Source organism: Fomitopsis serialis (genome assembly GCF_022376445.1).
Source record: "Fomitopsis serialis strain Sig1Antser10 chromosome Unknown B0H18scaffold_78, whole genome shotgun sequence".
In the NCBI taxonomy this organism is placed as follows: domain Eukaryota; kingdom Fungi; phylum Basidiomycota; class Agaricomycetes; order Polyporales; family Fomitopsidaceae; genus Fomitopsis; species Fomitopsis serialis.
In genome coordinates, this window is record NW_025955038.1 from 87,330 (window position 1) to 108,958 (window position 21,629).

At 56.2% G+C, this 21,629-nt stretch overlaps 6 protein-coding genes across 6 annotated transcripts; 3 read left to right on the top strand and 3 right to left on the bottom strand.

Moving 5' to 3' along the window:
- Positions 1 to 1,376: 1,376 nt before the first annotated feature.
- Positions 1,377 to 1,934, top strand: B0H18DRAFT_857092 (uncharacterized protein; the record flags this gene model as incomplete). The annotated part of the gene is made up of 2 exons (XM_048039664.1): positions 1,377 to 1,534; positions 1,640 to 1,934. Coding segments are annotated over 2 exons (453 nt in total), but the record flags the coding sequence as incomplete, so codon positions are not given.
- A 970-nt stretch (positions 1,935 to 2,904) lies between these two features.
- B0H18DRAFT_1027919 (uncharacterized protein) lies at positions 2,905 to 3,742 on the bottom strand. Its single transcript, XM_048029902.1, is given in 6 exon segments — positions 2,905 to 3,071; positions 3,155 to 3,296; positions 3,328 to 3,363; positions 3,383 to 3,429; positions 3,545 to 3,597; positions 3,644 to 3,742. 4 exon segments carry the CDS (start codon positions 3,552 to 3,554, stop codon positions 3,201 to 3,203), a joined length of 189 nt encoding a protein of 62 aa, XP_047889540.1. The 5' UTR covers positions 3,555 to 3,597; positions 3,644 to 3,742; the 3' UTR covers positions 2,905 to 3,071; positions 3,155 to 3,200.
- B0H18DRAFT_1027922 (uncharacterized protein) lies at positions 3,730 to 4,416 on the bottom strand. The gene is made up of 4 exons (XM_048029903.1): positions 4,283 to 4,416; positions 4,107 to 4,214; positions 3,923 to 4,045; positions 3,730 to 3,859 (listed from the first exon to the last, which is right to left on the bottom strand). Exons 1-4 carry the CDS (start codon positions 4,361 to 4,363, stop codon positions 3,743 to 3,745), a joined length of 429 nt encoding a protein of 142 aa, XP_047889541.1. The 5' UTR covers positions 4,364 to 4,416; the 3' UTR covers positions 3,730 to 3,742.
- A 2,928-nt stretch (positions 4,417 to 7,344) lies between these two features.
- On the bottom strand, positions 7,345 to 10,149 carry B0H18DRAFT_1195909 (uncharacterized protein). The gene is made up of 4 exons (XM_048036077.1): positions 10,018 to 10,149; positions 9,663 to 9,959; positions 7,831 to 9,598; positions 7,345 to 7,749 (listed from the first exon to the last, which is right to left on the bottom strand). Exons 1-4 carry the CDS (start codon positions 10,069 to 10,071, stop codon positions 7,502 to 7,504), a joined length of 2,367 nt encoding a protein of 788 aa, XP_047889542.1. The 5' UTR covers positions 10,072 to 10,149; the 3' UTR covers positions 7,345 to 7,501.
- A 544-nt stretch (positions 10,150 to 10,693) lies between these two features.
- B0H18DRAFT_1122519 (uncharacterized protein) lies at positions 10,694 to 11,367 on the top strand (the record flags this gene model as incomplete). Its single annotated transcript, XM_048034527.1, has 3 exons — positions 10,694 to 10,829; positions 10,881 to 11,074; positions 11,125 to 11,367. 3 exons carry the CDS (start codon positions 10,694 to 10,696, stop codon positions 11,365 to 11,367), a joined length of 573 nt encoding a protein of 190 aa, XP_047889543.1.
- A 7,189-nt stretch (positions 11,368 to 18,556) lies between these two features.
- Positions 18,557 to 20,858, top strand: B0H18DRAFT_636211 (uncharacterized protein). The gene is made up of 4 exons (XM_048038886.1): positions 18,557 to 18,718; positions 18,778 to 19,103; positions 19,161 to 20,529; positions 20,592 to 20,858. The coding sequence occupies exons 2-4, from the start codon at positions 18,849 to 18,851 to the stop codon at positions 20,597 to 20,599; spliced, it is 1,632 nt and encodes a 543-aa protein (XP_047889544.1). The 5' UTR covers positions 18,557 to 18,718; positions 18,778 to 18,848; the 3' UTR covers positions 20,600 to 20,858.
- Positions 20,859 to 21,629: the final 771 nt, after the last annotated feature.

Below are 21,629 nucleotides of genomic sequence, written 5' to 3' on the forward strand. Positions count from 1 at the left end.
GCGGATGGTTCGTACTCACTGCGGACAACCCGGATTGTGCGAGGCGCTTACATAGGCCTAACATTGCAAGGGCGTGTATATTAGTAAGCCATCAAGTGAACTTCCCTAACATGGGAAGTACATTCCTAGAACATGGCACGATTTCGGAACATAGGAAGAACATAACACTTACATTCCCGATTCTAGGAACATTCAAAATGTTAGGCCGAACAAAGGAATCCCATTCTCTATGTTAGGAGCTCCGACTTAGAGCCGTAAAAATATACACGCCCTTACAATGTAAGTACCATGTGAGCGCTTCGCACAACGCGGTTTGTCCGCAGTGTACTGTGCTAGGCTCGTTTTCTCGTATGTGTGTCAGAATATCAATCGAAAATTGTCTGATTTAGTGAGTTATATCGAGTGATCATTACAAATGGCTCATCTTTTGGGTAGCTAGCAAGCCGAGAGAGGGCCTACAAAGGCCTGACCTCACGATATCTACGCTGAGCAGTACCAACTTGTGGCATAACACTACCAAGACTGAACGTGTAGTTAGCTTCCATTAAGTATGTACAACACGAAGTGTGAGTAGCTCTGAAATACCTTGATGATACACGAAGAGCACCACATTGACCTTGCTCGAATATATCAGCGCTCTTGGTAGCTCGTAACCGCCCGTCCGCCCTCACCTGTGTGGCCACTCTCACCTGTACGGCCGCTACCACCTGCCCACCCGTTCGCCCTTGCTCTCTGGCTACTCAGCTCGCCTGCCTGCTTGCTCGCCCACTCGTTCGATGGCCTGGCCTTCTCACCCACTTGCCTTCTCGCCCGCTCGCCCTGGCGCTCTCGCCTACCGCTTGCCCGCCCACACGCTCGCATGCCCTCTTGCCCACAGCCCCTCTCAGATACCGCTCTCGCCCGTGCTCCCATCCATCCGCTTGGCCGGCCGCCTGTTGGAACAACCGGGCGAGCGCATACCCGATTCCCGGCTCGCCGACGCGCCGCGCTGCGGCGCGATATGACTGCACCCGATCCGTACCTTACTTAGATAAGGAATTCACTTTATTAGCTCGACGTTCGCATGTATTTACCTCGCGCGTTTGCCTCCCCGCCCCGAGGACGAGACAAACCGCACACTCGTTTATCGATATACCCCGCCGCTCGTGCACTCCATTCGCTCGTTACCGCCCAACGCCGACGTTCGTTCAACACAAACGCGCATCCGCTCTCGACGGACAAATCGAGACCGCCTGACGGGGCCGAAGCCGTCACCGACGATCGACCTGAACCCGACCCGCGCGCCCGATCGACCCCGCTTACCGACGCACGCACCGCGAACCCAACGACGTACCTGCGAACCGACGACGACCCCGTGACCGACGATCGACGCGACGATGACGACGAGCAACATCTTTAAGCTCGACGAGACGAACTACGCCGAGTGGGCTGTAGTGATGCAGGCCCTGCTGGTCCGGAAGGGACTGTGGGAAGTGACCGGAGGTACGGCCAAGGAGAGGCCAATGGGGAGTGACTCGGCGAAGACGGTGAAAGCGTGGGTGAAGAAGACCGACGAGGCGCGTGCCGAGCTTGCGCTTGGCGTCGAGCGATCACAGCTGTCGCACGTCCGCGCAGGCACCGCCGCCGAAGTTTGGACGAGGCTCGAGACGATGCACCAGGCCCGAGGCTTGGGGACTCGCCTCTCGCTCCGCCGCAAGTTCTATGCGATGAAGATGACCGGCTCGATGCAGGCATGGATTGCCGCTGTCGCCTCCGCTGCCTTCCGACTCGAAGCCGCCGAGGTCACCGTTACCGACGAAGATCAGATCTTGGTCCTGATGAACGGGTTACCGGATTCGTACGTTTCCTTCGCCATCTCCCTCGATGCGACCCCTCCCGACGACCTCACCCTCGACTACGCAATTGTGCGACTCATTAACGAGTACGAGCGCCAGGCCCAGACCGCTGAGCGCGAGGCCACGACGACGAAGACCCGCCCGCCGAAGGACCCCGGTGTTGCTGCCGCGATCATGCACACCGAGACTCCAGGACGCCCTAGGCGCCCGATCGAGCAGATCACCTGCTTCAAGTGCGGGCAGAAGGGCCACTACCAGGCCAACTGCCAAAACGAGACGACGTCGACCGCGGTTGTACCCGCGAAGCAGAGCGCCTCCACGGCGTATCTTGTCGAAGAAACCGGAGCTTGGTGATTGAGGGGGTGTACTGTATGTTCACCCATTGTTTCTGTTTTGTTTCTCATTTTGTTCGTTGTTTCCGGCTCGCCTCTGATCGTTCATGGCTCGAGGGGGTGTGTTGGAACAACCGGGCGAGCGCATACCCGATTCCCGGCTCGCCGACGCGCCGCGCTGCGGCGCGATATGACTGCACCCGATCCGTACCTTACTTAGATAAGGAATTCACTTTATTAGCTCGACGTTCGCATGTATTTACCTCGCGCGTTTGCCTCCCCGCCCCGAGGACGAGACAAACCGCACACTCGTTTATCGATATACCCCGCCGCTCGTGCACTCCATTCGCTCGTTACCGCCCAACGCCGACGTTCGTTCAACACCGCCCACCTCACCCGTCACCCACGCGATCGCCCACCTGCCCGCGTACCTGCTTGCCCGGGCTCATACTCTCCCACTTGCCTGTGGGCCCGCGGACCTGCCTTCACGCGCGCGGAACCCATACCCTCGCTGGCCGATGTGCATCCGGGCAGGTAAGGGTGCAGGTCGAGCTCGGGATACCTCCTAGCCCAGTGCCTGGCAGAGTGCAAACAGCTCAAAAACAGCTAAGCAGAGCTTTCACCCCTACCATCGATCCCGCGGATTCCCGCCACAGGTCATGCAACAGGCGCTCAAAACCTTGAGTAATGCTTACGGTGCTAGAGCTCGGAGCGGGGCCTGGCGGAGGCCTTCCGGGAGGCGTATAAGGGGAGCTGGACCTTCATGCATCGTAGAGTAGCCGCCTGGTAGATTACGTAAGCTATATTCCTGCTCGCACGTAACGGTACCGTACTTCGAATCGATGTATACCAGGTCTTTCATCTGCACATTCGTCTCCGTTCTTCTCTCTCTCTTGCGTCCTCCACGGTCCACGGCTGGCTTCGCCACCCCCGGGCTCGTATATAGAGGCACATTTGATCTTCTCTGTTTCTCGCTGATGCCTCCGACGGTCGCCGTAGGCTCCCTTTAGGGACGCGTCGACCTCCACCGCAGTCACCGGGCTTGCCCGCTGACTGCGACGCCCTCTCCTCCTCGCGCCTTTCCAGTCCGATCGACGATGTTCCCCGTTCCAAGACGGGAATCGCCCCTCTGTACGCGCGCGAGATTCGCGCTGCTCGACGGGCACCTCGGCAGACCTTTCGTGAGCCATCGAGGCCTCACATGCACACACGGACGTTAGAGTCTGTGCACTGGTTGACCTGTGCAGAGGCAGCGGCGACAACTTGAAGACTTCAAAATGACATCACTCTGATTCAATCGTTGTCAGTCGAGTACCGGTCATTCCTCGTGCGATGAATAATTATATAGGCACAGCACTTACATGCAGTGATTGTGACGTGCGTCCATGCTCTACGCGACAGTTGGCGAAGTCCTCGATGGCTCGAAGTGACTGTATAAGTATTCACAGATCCTTGTATCATTGCGCACATAGCCTCCCTCTCTTCGTAGTGCGCGGCATACCAGTACGCAAGGGAAGCCACATTAGCAGGTGCAGAATACTTCTAAACGTGCGTTACGGATCTGGAGGAAGGCTCTTAACCATATTCAGGCTCCGCCTGAAGCCGATTAGAGTCAATCAAACGTCCGTAAATCCTTACGGAAACGCATCCAGTAACAACACTCTCTGACAGAGTGTATCGTATCTGAATCAGCTGTCAAAATATTAGAGTAGGTACACCGTTGATCTAGATGGAGAGAGGTTTGGGTCGACATACATCTTCAGCTGCCTTCTCGAAAGTCGCATGCGAGTCCGGGATCTTGCGCAGTTCCTCGTTCATGTCCGCGCCACTGACGATCACAATCCACTGGTCGAGCATAGCGACCTTGAAGACTTTGTACTGAGGAGGGATATGGACAGGTCAGTTACGGTAGTATCTGCATACTTGTACGACATCTGACCTTCGCGTAACCTTCTTGGAGGACCTCCCGGGCATTAGTACAGTACCTGTAGGCACCTATGAATGAGAGGAGGGGAAGCGACGGCCCAACCGTCGGGATAGTGTATAACTGTGAACGACACCCATGCCAGCATTAGTATCGTTGTACTCATGTAAACACGCGCCGATAAAGCTTACCGGATGAAACCTCCAATGGATGAGGATGGTCAACACGAAAACAGCGAAGACGGCACTCGCGACCTCAAGTGCATCTGTCATGATGCGGCTGCGTGATCGGGCGTCGAAGACAACAGTCTTGAAAGACACCTGGACGTGATATCAAGTGGGTGTAGATGCGGGGAATCGCTAGTACTCACTGCACTAAGTACAATGTGGTGGGAGTATAAGTAACATTCGGCTATTTGCTGATGCTGACGCACGATACCCGCAGGGAGCCGCAGGAATATCATCGAGTGATATGAACGGCAGTTCGCGAGCCATTCTCAGACCCGTCCGTGATATCGTCTTGTACCCACCGGAAACGCTGCACCTGTAGTGAATCGCCCTATCGCCTGAGCGTCGTAAAATTAGCTCGGAATTGACATACAAACCTATCACAGAGGTCGATCTCGTAGTTCTGCAATTTCGATGGCGTCGCTCACTGGCAATTGTAGACTACATGATTTGTGCCAGGTCAATGCCAGGTGACATGTTTCGAATTTCGAACCGTTCCCGCTGGAGAAGCTTAACTTTAGAGTGACGCCGGGCCGGACCAGTCATATTTGCTTAGAGTTTACTGGATCCGATCAGTGAGTATTCTCAGACCGATTGGACGAAGTATAAGTATGAGATGCTATGAGATGCTCTTACCTTTCAACTGGATGTCTTTGCGACCGCAGGGTTTCCGGGCGCCGATCAAGCCAGAGCGGACGTCGAATGTCACCGGTTCACCTGTGGCGCGAGAATAGCGAGCGTCGCTAAACCACAGCGAGAACTTGCACATTATCTGTGACGTAAATGCATAACACGGTGTCCCACTAACAGAATGACCTACGAAGATGCGTAGTACAAGTCTATGTGGATCGGTCATGTCAAAGCCTCGGACTGTCAAGCCACTGCACGCGCAGTGGCGACTGGATGTGGTTCTATTACTCCGGTCCTTGAGCACCATGTATTTGTAGTGGCAATCCGCTTCGAAGTTCACAAGCTACTGCCAGTGCCGAGCCACCGCATCGCTACTGCACTGGGACGTGTTCGGCGTTTCAGGAGCATCCGGCTGACCGCTGGCGACAGAGAGCTGATGGACAAGGTCATGTCTCATCGAGGGAAGGGCAGTCCACGAGCGATTCCTGCGTGTCAGTGACGTGATCGTCGAGACCCAGTCCACTGACCAACCGCTGTCTGGCGTCACTCAGAAGACGATGTTGCGCACATGTAGAGCAGATAGTCAGTCGATCGTGTACTACATCAACTCGAGGACGCACCTACAATAGGCTCGGTCACATGGATGGATGTTGCAAGCTGCCGGAGTTCAGTACAGACACATCGCTAGCCGATATCATCCCACTCAGATCAGTCTGAGAGCACGACCGAAACGGTGAGCTTCGTTGGATGAACAGCGCACACGTAGACGGACAGCCAAACCAACAGTGCATTGCAAACGTTAGCCCGACCACTGAGCACGTGTCCTCCGCGAGGTCAGAACAACACCGCTTCAGCGGTCCGAGCACTCGGAACGTACGTCCGCACCTACACCGACCTACACTACCAAAAAAAGCGACAGAAAGCCAGAGCATAGAGCATGGTATCGAGCTAAGGAATCATCGGGACCGCCGCATCAGCGACAGCACAGCGGGCGTGCAGCCGCGGGCCCGACAACAGTCGTGACAGGTCGTGACCGGGTCGTGAGGAATCGTCGCGGGTCGTGATTCGGTCATGAGGGTCGTGAACACCGGACTCGCGAGGCGAGCCCTGATTGAGTCTGGGGAGTTTCGCAGACGGGCGAGTACACAGAGATGTCGCTCAAGGGCGCAGCGGGGCTGCGTGGCAGATATGAGACACATACAGCCAGACGCGCAACGAGCACGTACCTCCGCGCTACGCCTCGTTCAGGGTCTCCGCCTCCTTATCCTCGTCGCCAAACTCGCGCACCCCACAGCACTCGCACACCGTCACGCTGAGCAGGATCATGCCCGCGAACAGACATATCACCGCCGCGAGGATCATCCACACGCCCGGGCCCCAGCTGACGGCGTACACGTAGTTCGAGAGCGCCGCGATCTTGATGCGTCCGATGATACCAAGGGCGAGGTCGATCGCGAAGACGAGGGCGCCGACAAGGAGGGTGATGATGGACAGCACGAGCGAGATGATGCACATCGCGTGGGACTCGAGGAAGAGCGAGGTGAACACGCTCGCGAACGCGAGTCCCGCAGTGATCGGGTGGAGGACGAGGATACCGGTAAGCACCTCGTCGACGTCCTCAACGAGAGTGGGGTAGCCGGTTATGTTGAGGATGCTCTCGGGGATGGTGTAGCCCAGCGTCGGGCCGTAGCACTCGACGAAGCCGGGGAGCTCGCTGTAGGCGCAGACGCCCCAGACGCCGAAGCGGAGGTCCGTTGCGGTCGTAGAGGGGACGGTTCCATCTTCCTGGGTGAACTGGATGCGGAAGATGAAGATGTCCTTGATGATGGGCGTGGAGAGCGCGACGAGGAGATAGAGCAGGAATGCGGAGAAGAAGAGGAAGCAGGTGGTAAGCGAGATCCAGATGTACTTCTTGAGCGGACGCGGAGGGCGCGAACGCAGCTCCTTGAAGCTCTGGACGCTGCGGGAGTTCTTGAGCCGCTCGAAGCCTTTCTCGATGGCGACCATAGTTCAGAGAGTAGTGGTACGGGGGGTTGAGGGAGTCGAGGACTGGGTGCAACGCAGAGGGTATATGAGAAGAGAAGGAGGGTGCGTGGAGGTCTCCTGGGAACTGCGAGGAGAGGCTCTTGAGGTTGTGGGCAGACACATCGCGAAAGCTGAAACGCTGGGAGCCGCTCACAGCTGCTGACAGCAGCTCTCAGATGCCCCGCTTACAGGCCGTCAGATCGCACCAGATCGCACCCTTCTAACTAAATCAGGAAAACAAACAGCAAGGACCGAATACACCGGTGACAAACCACACGAGATTGCACATTATAATTTGTAAATAGCGAGTATGAATCGATTGCGTGAAACATATTCAATTAAGAAATACTACATTTCATCGTGATGCTACTTGCTAGGCCGTGGCGAGTGTCTCGTAAACCTCCACATCCCACATATCATTCAACCAGAAATAACCAGGTAGCTCGAGCACAGACGATTCGTCAAGTGAGTGATCCATCACACGCGCGGCGTGCACAGGCGAGAGGTCGACAGGTCGTACTATGCCGGTCAGTGGAACAACCTCACCTCCACGCTGAACTGTACCCCTGGCATCGAGGTAGCACCTTCGCTGGAGCCTGTACATGAGGATGTCCGCGGTCTTCTCGGGGTATCCACGCTCATCGACGTCAGCGAACTCGAAGTCTTGGATATAGCATAGTGGTACACGCAAGCGTTCGGGAGGACATGGCCTTTGCGAGGGATTAGCTCGAAGACAACTCGCACTTGGGCGATCAGAGAACCTAGAACATGGACCACTGAGCATGATGCATACACCACGCGCGCCGCGATGAGAATTCACTTACCAGCCTGCCGCAACTGTCCATCCGCTCTGAGACTGTCGACGATGACCGGATCGCACATCCCGAAAGGGTACTTCGCACTCGGTGGAATTGCCCGAAGCGTCTCAGGATCCATGCGCACGGCGTCATTGTACGCGGAGAGCACTTGGATCCGGTAGGTCTCCCAGACGCACAAGTGATCAAGCCCGATGTCCTGATAGTAACTCGACCCTAGGTGAGGCATCCCTTGCCGGGCGTCGAGATCGAGGCCTTGCACGTAGTCAGCGAGAGCAGCGCGGAAGTCAGCGATTTTGTATACATCTGCCACTTTGTCGATAGCGTATGTCGCACTTGGCTGTTTGTTGAGGTGAAATGCAACGTTGGATCCGGTCGCACTGTGGGACCCCGTAGCGAACAGATTGCGCGTTGTCCTCGACGTGCGGATACAGCGCTCGGCGCCAGTTCCTGGCAACGCTTGCTCCAAGAGAGTGCGTGCGAGACCACGCGTGGCTGCATCCTCCAGCTCAACATCGCTCATCTCGTTGCGAGATTGGAGAACGCTACTGATGTCCGCGCCGTGAATCTTGAAGAGCGCGTAGAGCTCGAGGTTCCGCATCTTCTCGACGCGATCCAGATGACGCGCGCACTGCTCACCGAAGTCGGCACGCCGATGATTCGTAAACATCGTGAACGGCTTCTTGGCTTCAGTACGGAGCAGGCGTTCGACGGAGTCGCAGCTCCACTGCGGAAGGGCTCCATGGGAAAGGATGACCGGAACATAGTTAGATAAGATTTCGAGTTTGGGGATTCGCCAGTGCGTCAGTGAACCACGCCCACCAGCCGCCATAATCGCCTTCTTATGCTCGTGGAAGGTACGTAGGTCTGTTGTCATCTTAGCGAGCGATGAAGGCGTATGACGAGGACTCTGTGCAGCAAGGAGGAAGTCGAGGATCGCACGCATAGCGCGCATGAACCCGGGTGAAACGGCACCTTCGATGGCGACAATGGTCGTGCGCATGATCTCCCGATGCATTCGACCAGTCATCTGCTTCACCTCAGACACTCGTCGCAAGGCAGCATAGCCAATGCGCTTGTGTCGTGCGGCGAAGCGACGATCCAGTTCATGGGCGCCGACAGCGATCTGGCAAGCCGGGAGGAGGTGGTCGAAGAAAAATTTGTAGTTGGAGTGTAAGAGGTCGGAAACACAGAAGATGGATGGGTCGGTGAAGAGATAGTCGCGCCACCACGGCATGTGTACGCCGTTCAATCCGACCTTCTTGCATTCTCGCTGGAAGTCGTGCAACTTCCAGGGATCGACGACCTTCGAGACAGAGTGGATGAGGTCCAGGGTATGGGCTTTCGTGCGCCGTGCATAGACTTTGCCGTCACCGAACTGGCTAGACGTGGCAAGAGAAACAGGGGAGACGGACGAGCCAACCGCCGCCATGGAAAGGTGTTCGACAAGGTCACCTGAAAGAGCAACGACAGGGGGATGAACGATGCGCACATTCCCGTATGCATCAGCCATTGGATACCCAAAACGAGCGGCAGTCTTGAGTTTTGCTGTCACGAGGTCCATGGCTTCGTGCAGGACACGGTTAGCCAGGATACCCTGGTAGCTTGTATGTACGGCGAACTTCGGCACTGGGAGGTACGCAATGCACATCCATGCATCGTTGGAAAGTTTTGAGCGAATCGTGGCGGGGAGACCCGCTAAGGTCAGCAAGAGAGGGTGCATCTCGTAGTCTCCGGAGTGACTGGAAACTGCCAGTTTGTCCGAGCCCAGATGCACGCCAACTACCTCTGCGCCAGTCGGGAGCTTGCTCTGGTGAGTATAGTTATGAATATTGTCAGCACACGATGGACGTCATCGAAGATTATGGCTTTACCTGCATATTCCAAGCCAGTGTAGCTGTACTGAAGTCAGTGATAACGCGCTGGCCCATTTGCGTATGCACAACCTCGGGTCCCGTGCTGACATACGGTCCGAACAGCGGATGCCCGTATAAGAACTCCACGCACTCCAGTGCGTCACGGAAGATCACCTTCGGTTCACCGTAACGAGCGATAGGTGGATAACCTTCGACCTTGATCGTTGCTGTTTGCCAGGCTGGACCAGACGGCTGGACTTCGATCCACGAACGCAGTGTGTGGCACGAATGGAAGGAAGGCGTATGGCGGCGAACCTACGGAAATGGTAGAAAACGCATGAGTCGACATCATGTTAATGGACGACTCGCTTACCCAGTCCAATTTGAGAAACTCATCTATCATGGTGGAGTTCATCCGCTCGTTCATCCATCGTGCCAACTGTAGCTCTGCGTAATCGGTGAATGGGTAGCACGGATTTTTGAGACGATCCTTTGCATGTTTATCCGTGCTGAAGGTGTCGAAGAACGTTGGGAGCGCCTCGTTTCTGACCCGGTACTGGCAGTTTGGGTGCTTGACTGGCTCAGTCTCTGAACCAGGTCGTGACGCGAAGTCCCGTAGATGCGAGTCGAGTGGATGGTGGAGGCTGATGTGTTGCACTAGTACGTCGTAGGAATCAAATTGACGAAAACAGTCAACACAGACGATAGGGAAGCCGTTCTGGTAGAGGTCGCCATGCAGACTGGCATCCATGGGTCCTAGCTTGCCAGTGGCAGTCGCACCGCTCAGGAGACTCGGCGTGAGCTGCTCAATTGGCAGAGTAGATTACGTAAACACGAAAAAAGCGCCCGTCTGGTGACCCAGACGGCAGCCTAAGGCTGGTATCCTATTGTATACTACAAAAGTCCGTGCGTATAGTACGGTCCGTTACGAATTCCAACACTAGTCCGTTCACACGGTCTCTGTCAGCTATTGCCTGCGCTGTGAGCACAGCCGTCTTGTCTTGTCTCGTCCTTCCACCATACAGCAACACTTTCACGCTCATCGCACAATGACTTCTGTCCACTCCAACATCGAACTCCAGAAAGACAATCCTCCAGTCACACTGGAGTCATCTTATCCCTCGTCGCAGCCAGATGGTGGATCGGCGACATCATCCCCTGACTGCTCAAGTTCAGTGGCTCCTGGTACGTGCTACAACCAGTGACTCGATCTTTGTGACTGAAATCTGGATCCAGCAACTCCTAGGGAGGCCCGTGGTCGTTCCACCAGCATTACATCCCAGGACTCCAGCCGCCGCACCTTGCGTAGCCCTGGCAAGGGACGTGCTCGATACAGTCCTTACCCTGGAGCACTGCATCATCAGTCTCGAGGAATCAAGTTCGGCGACATCGTTGATAGTCTTGGCTGCGAACTTCCGTTTGCAATCTTAGTATGTCTGCCTACGTCTCAAAGCCGAATACCACTGATGCCGTTTATTAGACATCTAGCGACACAAGTCTTCCTGAGCCCGACGAGATGTCTGAAGATGCGATTGCCCTCATGATCGACGCGCAGAGGTCTGCCCTTGTCGCTCGTGTCCAAGAATGCAATGCGCTCGACTCCAAGATTCACGAGAAGGAACGACAGATTCGGCTCCTCAAGTCCATTAGGGCAACGCAGACGAACTGTATCCACGTTACCGAGGAGAGTCTCCACAGGCTGGAGGACCTTGCGCAGTGCTAGTGCAGAGCACGGGTACACCCGCGGGTGTCCCGAGGTGTACCCGTACCCGTACCCGCCCCGGGTACCGACCCGTGACAGCGGGTACGGGTTTTGCACGGGTGCAGGCGGGTTCGCGGGTCCACGGGTAAGTGAACGGGTCCTGCCCACCGTCGCAGCCACCCATGATCGTTCCGTGCCTCCTTCCATTCGTCAGCAGTGCTCGTCCACTCACTCACCTGCCCGCTCGCCCGCTCACCCACTCGATCGCACGCCCACTCGCCAGCCCGCTTTCCCGCCGTCTGCTTGCTCGTCCACACGTTCGCCGACCGTATGTTAGAGGGCAGCGCGGCGACGTGGCTGTGGCAGGGCGAGAAGGCGGTGGCGTGTCGTGGAGGGCCCAAGCTCGCCACTAGACAACCCGTCATTGTGCGGGGACGCCTGGCATGCGCAGTTAATCCTCGGCACGCATCGCACGCGTCCGAGAGATGGTAGGACGACGGGGGAGGACTGGGAAGGCGGCGGCGCACGAATAGACGACCTCGCTCTTCCGCGGGGTACGTGCTGCGTGCTCGGCATGCGTTTGGCGCGTCCGAGAGCTGCAGAGCGTGGGGTGGCGAGGTAGGAGGGCTAGGGCATGGCGATAAAGCAGCGACGTGGCGGGGAGGGCCCGAGTTTGCGATCAGATGTCCCGCCGTCGCGCCGGGACGCCTGGGATGCGCTATACATCCTCGGTGCGCATTGCACGCGTCCGAGGGTCGCTGAGACGGCGGGGGCAAACGGACAGACAGCCCCATTCTTCTGCGGGGTTGCCTGTCGTCTGTGCCAAGACCGCGGCACGCGTTCGATGCGTGCGAGACGCGGGCAGCCGGAGGGCGGTGGTAAGCGGGGAGGGAGATGCGGTAGTGGGGAAGGCGGTGCGATGCGAATAGACGACCCCGCTGTGATGCGGGGTCGTCTTGTGTGTTGGGTTCGTGCTCGGCATGCGTTTGGTGCATCCGCAAGGCGTAGAGGGCGCGAGGGCGTGAGGGCGGGGGTGTGGTTGATAAGGAAGGTGGTGACGTGGTGGCGGGCGTAGAGCACGAGGTGACGAGCCCGCTCTTATGCGGGGCGTCTGACGTGCAGTATACGACCTCGGAACGCTTTTGGTGCGTCCGAGACGAGGTAGGAGGGCGAGGGTGGGCTACGAAGCCGGTAGGGGAGCTGGTGATGATGGCTCACCTATACATGCCATCTCGCGGCCCTCATTCGTTGTCTCGCCAGCTCGTCCGCCTGCCAGCTCCCCCGCACACGCGCTTACTCGCCAGCCCGCCCGCATGCCTGGTAACCTGCTCGCTCGTCTGCCCGCCCGCCCGTTCGTCAGGCGTGTCCCCACGCAGGACAAATCCCCGTGTGCTCGCGATCGTCGTACGCGTCGCGCAGCAGACTGGTGCTGCGCAGAGTCGCTGCACCCTGCGCTCGTTATCAGCGAACCTGCCTGCCCGTGTTTGCACTCGCCTTTCCCGCCCTTCGCTTATGTGCCCGCTGTCCGTTCGTTGGCTGCAAAGTTGCGCGTTCGAGGATGTTGTGTTCGGGCAGTGGGATGGTACGAGCGCGTGGGGCGGGGCTGGCGTATGCGAGCGGGCGACTCGTGGGTGAGACAGGCGAGACAGGCGAGGGCGAGACGGGCGAGAGCGAGCGGGTGAAAGAGGCCGGGCATGAGAGGCCCGTGAGAGGACGACCGACGCGCAGGTGTTGACGCGGTGGGGTGCGCAAACAGCCTATGGCGCGTCGCTGTGTTGTTCGACACGGCGGGCGGCGTCTGGCGCTTGCGCAAGTGACGGGTATGGTCACGGGTACGGGTTCGGTCCGGGTCACAAAAACGTGACCCGTACCCGTACCCGGGCATACCCGTACCCGCTACCCGCGCGGGTTCCCACGACCCGTGCTCTGCACTATTGCGCACGAGCATGGGATCGATATCGAACCGACCATCCAAGCCACACTGAAAGCCGAGCACCGTAAATGGCGCAAGGCCTTCAAAGCCGAAGTCGCCGATCTCTCGGTGTCGTCCGAGGATGAGGACGACGACAGTGACATATACAGTTCTTTTGGCGAGGTTCGTGAAGACCTGCTCGCTATCGTGAACGCCAAGCCTACAGTGGCTGGAGGCTGAGAGGGAGTTGTGTAGACGAGCATGCAATGGTACGTCTATGCCTTAAATTCGTACTCACATACTCATCCTATTACGGTCTAGCCACAGTACAGGCTTTTTTCATATCACGACTATTTGAATTCCCCTAGCGTGCCATTCCCTATGTTTTGTTGTAACATCATCCTTGTGCCCTCTCCTGTCGACGCCTCGACATCCGTGTCAGCCGACCTTCCTCGCTGGGCTTGCGCTTAGAGCTGGCCTGCCATCCTTTCATTGACATTTGCACCTTGCCCTTTCTGCCCACGTGTCGTGTTGTAAGCTCTCCGTTGTACGTATTTGCTGTGTGAATGTAACTTTAGTATGAGCTATTTTCATCCTGTCTCGTCTCGTCTTGTCTCGTCTCATCACAGGAAGCAGTCGTGAATACCCACGACTGCACGTTGTCTCTCACCAGTCACCAGCTCTGTCACCGCCATGTCAGAGCATAGCGCCCCGACATCCTCACAAAATCGTCGGGCTAGGGGCCCTGTGAGGCCAACGGAGCCTCGGGTTTGTAAAGATATTCTACTTAATCACACAGGATCACTGAAAATTCGCAGAACGTACGCGCAAATCGCATGGCGGAACTCAATCCAGCGGGAAACCCACAATCGACTCAACTTGGACTCGAAGGGGATCACGCAGCACCAGCAATAGGTTATGACTACGGTTATGACTACGGTTATGATCCTGCTATGATGCAGGTGCAGGTGAGTACGAAGTTGAGCTACTCGGACTACTCACTGAGTCACAAGTGCGTAGGGTGCGGTGCAGAGTGAATCCGACCACTCCATGGCCCTGCAAGATGACCTCACAAATCCACTCAATGCACTCCCCTTGTGAGAACAAGCGGAACGACGGTCGACGGGCGCGAGTGTCCCGGGCGCGGACGATGCCCGAAGGGCAATCGCGTGAGGTATGTACATCGAAAACCCCTGTATATATACCCTTCCCTTATCCATTTTCGGCCAGGTACTATCGCGGCCGAGCTTGCGAGCTCGTCCCTGACCTCGTGTTCCAACACACTCCCCCGAGCGAAGCAAGCGAGCGCGTTGTGTGCACTCCCACAGTTCAACATCCGGCACTCCCCCAAGCTCAAGTCTTCATCCTCTCGGCGCAGTCATCCAGCTCCGGCACCCATTCCAACACTCCGACATTCGGCCGATAGTCCATGCTCATGCGAGCTCCGACGGGCGACCCTTAGGTGCGAAGGTAAGGCGTACACGTACGGCGGCGCGATCCTCGTCCAAATCCGGCAACTCTTCAACATCTCCAGCAACGGCGGCGGTTCGATCAACGGTGTCCTCGACAGACGGTTCGGCGGTGCCCTCGGCAGGCGGTTCGGTACCCTCGGCGGGCGGTTCGACAGTTCAACAGTTCGGCGGTTCGACGACGGTACCCTCGGCGGCGGGCAAGACAACGGTTCGGCGGTGCAGCGGTGGACAGCTTCGGCCCTGTCCCGGGCGGTTCGGTTCGACAGGTCGATCGTACGACGTGCGGCGGCGGTGGCGCGCGTGTGGCGTTCAACGGCGGGTAGACGGCTTCAGCCCCGTCTAGGCAGGTGGGTCGACGACGACGGCGGGAGTCTGCGGCACAGCGACGGCCAGCAGAGCATCGGCGAGTGACAGCATGCGCGCGAGGTACGGCAACGCAGCGAGCGGCGGGCTTTCAGCTGCCCCCAGAGCCTTCTGGTAGTAAACCCCCAGGTGGGCTGACGCGATTGTGTGAGAACAAGCGGAACGACGGTCGACGGGCGCGAGTGTCCCGGGCGCGGACGATGCCCGAAGGGCAATCGCGTGAGGTATGTACATCGAAAACCCCTGTATATATACCCTTCCCTTATCCATTTTCGGCCAGGTACTATCGCGGCCGAGCTTGCGAGCTCGTCCCTGACCTCGTGTTCCAACACCCCTTCGCACACTGGCAAGAGCTGCAACTCGGAGAGTTCGCGGTCGGTGATCAGGACCTTAACACAGCCGCTGAGGGAGGCCAATTTGTAGCTGAAACCCCGCACGGCCAGTTCGCCACAGCCCCGCATGGCCAGTTCGCAGCCGACCCGCACAGCCAGTTCGCAGCCACCATGCAAGGCGAATTCACCGCCGCCGCCGTACACGAGCAGTTCACTACCGCCGCGCAAGGTCAATTCACGCCCGACACACAAGGTCACTGGCAGCTCGCGCCCACCGCAACGCAACGTCAATTTGCGCCCACCGCGGTGCAGGACCACTTCGCTACTGCGGTGCAGGACCACTTCACACCCACTGCGCAAGGCCAGTTCGCACCTCCCACTGCGCAAGGTCAGTTCGTGCCTGCCGCGCAAGGTCAGTCTGCGCCCACCGCGCAAGGTCAGTTCGCGCCCGCCACTGTTCAAAACCCGTTCGACTTCGGCACGAACATCCAGGCATCCGGATCCAGTGTTGCGTCCTGGCGCGACCGTACGCGCACTGGCATGGATCAGCCTGGCAGTAATGAAAGCTCTCGGCACAGTAGTGTCGGTGTGGATCGCTACCGATCATCTAGTACAGCATACCACTACCATCCCTACACGACTACTAGTTGGGGTATCGAGCGATTTCAGCCCGGGCCCAGGCCCCTCCCGTCGCAGGTACAACGAGGGCTTAGTCGGGTCATGTCAACTCAAGTCAGTTCGAGGGATGTCCTTCAGACGCACCGGGGGGGTCTCGGTACCCTGCAAGACTTCCGGCATCGGGTAAGAACACTGATTCGATTCGAATTCAAGTTGTGAGCTTGCTGATTGACAACGCAGCAGGCCGAAGTATGGATGCTAGCTCACCCCAGCGGCCTGTTGCTCCCCGACTTGAAGTGCCAAATAGCCCACCTCTGCAACCCGTACAACTCAAAGACATTCCAGATGATCTTGCGAAGCAGCTCCGGCTGCAATATATCCCGGAGCTCAAGGCTACGATGGAGGAGTTTATCATTGTCACGGGTGCATTCCCTGAAAGGAATACGATTAAAGACCTTGCGTCAAGTGCCATCTTCAGTGCGTCTCGCGAAGACCGCCACAGTCATGCAATACCCGGGAATCTACGAGGTAAAATAGTTGACTACGATCCTTGCTGCGACACTATCCTCTTTAACAAAGCATGTATCTCCTTTCTATCACAGTATCTTCTCAATTGCTAATTGAGCTCCTTATAGGTCACGGACATGGTGTCGACCTTCCGAGGCACCTTCAAGTCAGTTGCCGCCCACCTTTTTCCCTTGACCCATCGCGACTTTCTAGTGCCTGCCCAGGCGCACGACCTCTCGGGGCAAGACCTCAGCGGGATGACGATCAATGGCACCGAGGCCAGCCTGAGCAGGAAGACGTGGGTCAGCGAGGCTGTCGATGCGAATGTCACTATGACGCCGCTGTTGCACATCATGGATCCACACGACAAGGTATTCCCATTTTTTTAATAACTCAACAAGTACTGACAGATACTGTTCTGTACAGTACACCGTTGTCGGAGCATTTGAAAGCGGGGGTTTGATCCCTGCGATTCTTGATGCTGTATTCTTTCAACACGCCTATGGCTTGGGCCACACGCGCCCAACAGTCTTCGAAGACGGAATCCCGACTCAGGCGATGGCAATCGCAGCCGCAGCTGTGATCTGCTGTGCAGACGAGTTCTACAAAACTGGTACACTACGCTCAAAGACAAGTTTTAGTACTGACACCTACGAGCGCAAGGCCGTCCAAATCGCCAGTTATATCGACAGCCTCAAGACAGCAGAAACTGACGTTGGTGCACGGTTCAGGCGGCTGAACTCAAACATCGTTCATGCTGGGAAGTGAGTAATTTTTTTGTTCGTGACCTCAGTTATTGTTTTACTATGCGTTCTTTCAGGCTGTGGGCAATGACTCCACAAATTCAGCCCGAAGGCCCAGGAGTTTGAAGATGCTGTGTATTGCTCGCACGCCATGATGTCTACGAAATGTACAATATATGCTGAATGTTCGGGATAAGCAGACGTTACCCTTGTCCGAAAAGGCGTCCGTAATTAGCTAACACCACTTCGCGTCGATGCTAAGCCTTACCGACACTCCGGAATGGTTGTCCAATAGGACTCCTTTCCGACCGGTTTCTCAGACCAGACCGGTCGATCGTCGGCATTTGAATTCTGCGACTTTACAGATGCAGTGGCCTCAGTCGCACGGCGAAGAGGAAGCCAGAGAAGCCAGCTGAGCAAAGGTCGCCATGACCAAGGACGTCGACCGATATGGCTGGGCTGATCAGAACGTGCGCCGGTCACCGACACATGATCCCTCCTTCCGGTCCCTGCAGGGACGCCCAGTTTTATTCACCATTTTCCGCCTCGAGCGACAAGGGTGTTGTTGGACGAGACACATATCCAACATACCGTTCAATAGTGCAAGCCTCGCCCCAATGTCGCCTTGCGTTGTGTCGACCGCTCTTCCGTGCTGTCCACACGAGGTCAGTTCCCAGTTTAACTGACAGTTTCGGAAACGCACGACTTCATTGACTGAGAATAACTCGGCAACGATGCAAATACATAGTAGTGTGTTGAATGTACCGAACGCGAAAGCCGGTCACGTAGTCGTTCGCGCTCGTGCGGGAGAAGATGGTGGTGGCTCGAGGTCAAGGTAGGTGCTGCGTTCATTCGGACGATGTGTTCTTTACTTACTTACTGTAAGTACGCACGGCTCGCGCATGTCTGGGAGTAAGTACACTAAGTATCGTGGAATCGTCGTCATCGCGTGTCTAGAACAGGCCGGTCTCATTGCCTAATACAGCCACGAACGTGCTTAAAAAGGAAAATACCTACCTTACGACCCTCTACCCTCGAGTTCAACTTACCTCTGCGCAGAGAATCATCAGAGCGAAGGATTCTGGCACGTAGAATCGTTTATGATAATTGTTGAAGGAGGCGGAGGGGCACTATGTCGCGGGACGAGACGGACCACAACCGGCCCGCTCTGGTCACCGCTCGCTGCAGCGCTGCTGGCAGCCCGATGGGCGCTCTGCGCTCAGTACTCAGTTCTTCAAGACGAACGTTTAAACAGCGACGATCAACTGAAGACTCGGTCGAGCACGCACATTAAAGACGCTCGCTGGCCTTTAAGTTATGGTCTGCAACGGAGAATAGTACACGCAAATCCTCGCGCTCAAAGTATTCTTCAATCTGCGGATCCTTGAAAGCGCCATCACCGCAAACGCAATCCCGTCAACAAAGGTCTGTCACTCCGAAACGTTCGAAAGCATTCACCAAGTTGTTGAAAAGAGATTTGGCAGGCATACTATTCGCGGTGCTTTGACAGTGACGCGCTCATCTATCCTGCGAATATAAACTCAACCAAGGCTGTATGCCTCACGTCACGATGCACCGAGCTCTAGCTGTCCCCGAGCTCCTCTTCCTGATAGTCAACGAGGCCAATAGCGACGACGACGAGGGGCCACCCCGTGTTTCCGTTCTATCGACGCTTCTCGCTCTGGCGCTTACAAGCCGTGCGTTCCTGGACCCCGCTTTGAATCTCATATGGAGTGCTCAGAGCAGCTTGGGCCACCTAGTCCAGTGCCTGCCTACCGACCTCTGGACGGTATCGGGCGACGAACATCTGGTATGTGAAGGTTCTCCGTATCTCTTACGAAACTACATTATTCCCGATTGCTCACAGATCCTCAAAGAACCGACGAGACCCACGACACACCAGGACTGGGAGCGTTTCGATTTCTACGCTCGACGTGTTCGAGAGCTAATCAGCGATTCGGACGAGCACCACTTTGCCGGACGCCCCTCCCGTGTAATCTCCGAGAGCCTCTTCTTCTGGCTCCATTCGTCAAGACCTGGCCACCTGTTGCTTCCAAACCTGTCTACCCTCAGCTGGGGGAGTAGTATACCAAGCGGGTATTACGGCTCTGTGCATCTGCTTTGTGGCCAACAGCTTTCTACGTTCCATATAGGAGGTTCGACACCGCGGTCTACCTCCGATGTCATTGCTCAAGCCCTTCTACACCTTCCGCAGCGCTCGCCTCTCGTCCGAGAGCTGAGGATCATACTTGTGGAGAATGGTACAGCCATCCAACCTGTTCAACCCATCCTTGGCGATGTGTTCGCGTCGCTGAAAAGGCTGCAGATTCTCTCGCTGCAGTCGGAGCTACCCATGCCATTCAGTGCCTTTGCGATGTTGGCATCCTTGCCTCACCTCACGCAATTGAAGCTTGTATCCGAGGACGGCGCGATAATGACGTCTGTTCCGTTGAAGACAGGCCGTGCGGATCTCACCTTCCGTGCCCTAGAGGAAATGACTTTAACATCCTCTCCCATGGACAGCTCTGTTGACGTTCTATCATCATGTCAACTTCCCCGCCTCAAATACATATACATAAACTCGGAGATCGCCGCAGACCCGGACACTATCGTTCGTGTGCTACAACTGCTGCACGAACGGTGCTCGCATACCGTGCTGGAGGGTATCGACGTGCATAACGTAGATTATATTAGCGCCGGTGAACAAGTCAGGGAGGCCATCAGATTCACCGCAGCGACTATGCGACGTCTCTGCGACTTCCATCGTATTCGCCTCTTCGACCTCCACACGGATCTGTTGATTGTGCTTGACGACGAGGTCATCAAGCAACTAGCCATGTCGTGGCCTCGCCTCGAATTCTTGCACTTCTTGAGTGCGAATGATCACCCTTGGCACACTCCGACGGCGACGACGTTGAAAGGGCTGGTCCATCTCGCGCGATACTGCCCCTCTCTCCGGCTTCTCACTATCGACTTGAACGCGTCAGACTCCGATGTCTCGCTTCGTACGAAGCCCGGCGGTGGCATCCGCAATCAGACCCTCCGGCGCGTTACCTTCGGCCATTCGCCTGCTCTGGGTAACACGGCGAAGATAGCGGCCTTCCTATTCGCGATCTTCCCCAACATCATATCAATCAACGACGACGACGAGGTTCCGATTGAAGAATCTTGGGACCAGGTGTTCAACACATACGAGGTTCTACAAATCGTAACTCGCTGGAAGAAGCGCACCAGTGGTGAGTGGCTGCTGTCACTTCAATCGCGAAGTTGACTGTTAATAGCTTCCGTGACTTGCTAGCCCAGTGACATTGGCGAACATGACGGGATGTCGTAAATGATAGCCCCACTCTGTGGCTCGTGTAGCGTTTGTTTGCATTGATGGCCGAGTCGTTGCATTTAATTGTAACTTGCTACTTATGAACGAAGGTGATATCCTGGAGTCGTCAAATACTTCTGCACAGTAGTACGGTCTTTCCTATTGTCTATTTACTGCTCATAGCCATAATTTCGCCTCACGCTGGACCACTCTTGCAGGATATCCTATGCCATGAAGTTGATGAGCTGCGGTCTTCGTGCCCGCACTGGCGCCTCAATCAGAGAGGCGCGAATTTACCTCCGAGAAGTAATTTGAAGTTACTGGAAGTGAGGTGTAGGACATTCTGAGAGTTCCACGGATCGTGTCTGAATGGCAAATCCACGCTCGTGAGTCGTTCCGTCAAATGTGAGACCAGCCTCTGACACTTGACTTTCTAGCCCAGTAGAATCAATGAAAACGGCCAGGTGTTGTGTTATATGTGCTCGAACTGCCTTTGCGTGCAGCGTTTGTTTTCAGTAATGGTCGAGTCGTCGTGCTACAAAACATAGGCTGGTATCGCCTTTTCTCACGAGGTTTCTTCTGCACGGTGAAACATCACGATGTATCGTCGTCTCGGTCACAGCTTTGAAAATGGTATATGTACTACACAGATGATGAATGGTACGTCAACGGGCGAAAGCATGCCGCCGTCACGCTGGCGCCGCAGGAACGAGCTTTAAGTCGGAAAGCACATGGATACCTCTGCGCGGAAACGCCTCATGATCGGCCTCACAGCATAACTGAAGTGCCTCAGCTTCTTAAGGTCGTTGACAGTACATTCACGGCCTCCTGCCAACATATATCGTACACAAAGTAAATGGCAACATCCTCGTCGAAATCGGAGGTCAAGCACTGTCGCAGTGAAATAAGATGTACGCGAACATTCGCATGCGAGAGAAATAACGCACCGTCTTCACTGCTTGCCATTAGAACAGTTCGCGCAATTGCAGGTACCTTGCTGGCAGGCGCACCCGGTACCGC

Excerpts from the sequence above, each read along its gene's own strand:
- B0H18DRAFT_1027919 (XM_048029902.1), bottom strand. Across the intron at positions 3,297-3,327 it reads AAAGGTCTGCCGAGGTGCCC|AGGGGCGATTCCCGTCTTGG; the intron begins GTCGAGCAGCGC and ends GCGCGCGTACAG.
- B0H18DRAFT_1195909 (XM_048036077.1), bottom strand. The coding sequence starts at position 10,071 with ATGAACGAGCGGATGAACTCCACCATGATAGATGAGTTTCTCAAATTG. Across the intron at positions 9,960-10,017 it reads AGTTTCTCAAATTGGACTGG|GTTCGCCGCCATACGCCTTC; the intron begins GTAAGCGAGTCG and ends CCATTTCCGTAG. Across the intron at positions 7,750-7,830 it reads CGATCCGGTCATCGTCGACA|TGGTCCATGTTCTAGGTTCT; the intron begins GTCTCAGAGCGG and ends CATCATGCTCAG.
- B0H18DRAFT_1027922 (XM_048029903.1), bottom strand. The coding sequence starts at position 4,363 with ATGACAGATGCACTTGAGGTCGCGAGTGCCGTCTTCGCTGTTTTCGTG. Across the intron at positions 4,046-4,106 it reads TCCAAGAAGGTTACGCGAAG|TACAAAGTCTTCAAGGTCGC; the intron begins GTCAGATGTCGT and ends ATCCCTCCTCAG. Across the intron at positions 3,860-3,922 it reads TCGAGAAGGCAGCTGAAGAT|CTGATTCAGATACGATACAC; the intron begins GTATGTCGACCC and ends ATATTTTGACAG.
- B0H18DRAFT_636211 (XM_048038886.1), top strand. The coding sequence starts at position 18,849 with ATGCCTCACGTCACGATGCACCGAGCTCTAGCTGTCCCCGAGCTCCTC. Across the intron at positions 19,104-19,160 it reads TATCGGGCGACGAACATCTG|ATCCTCAAAGAACCGACGAG; the intron begins GTATGTGAAGGT and ends GATTGCTCACAG.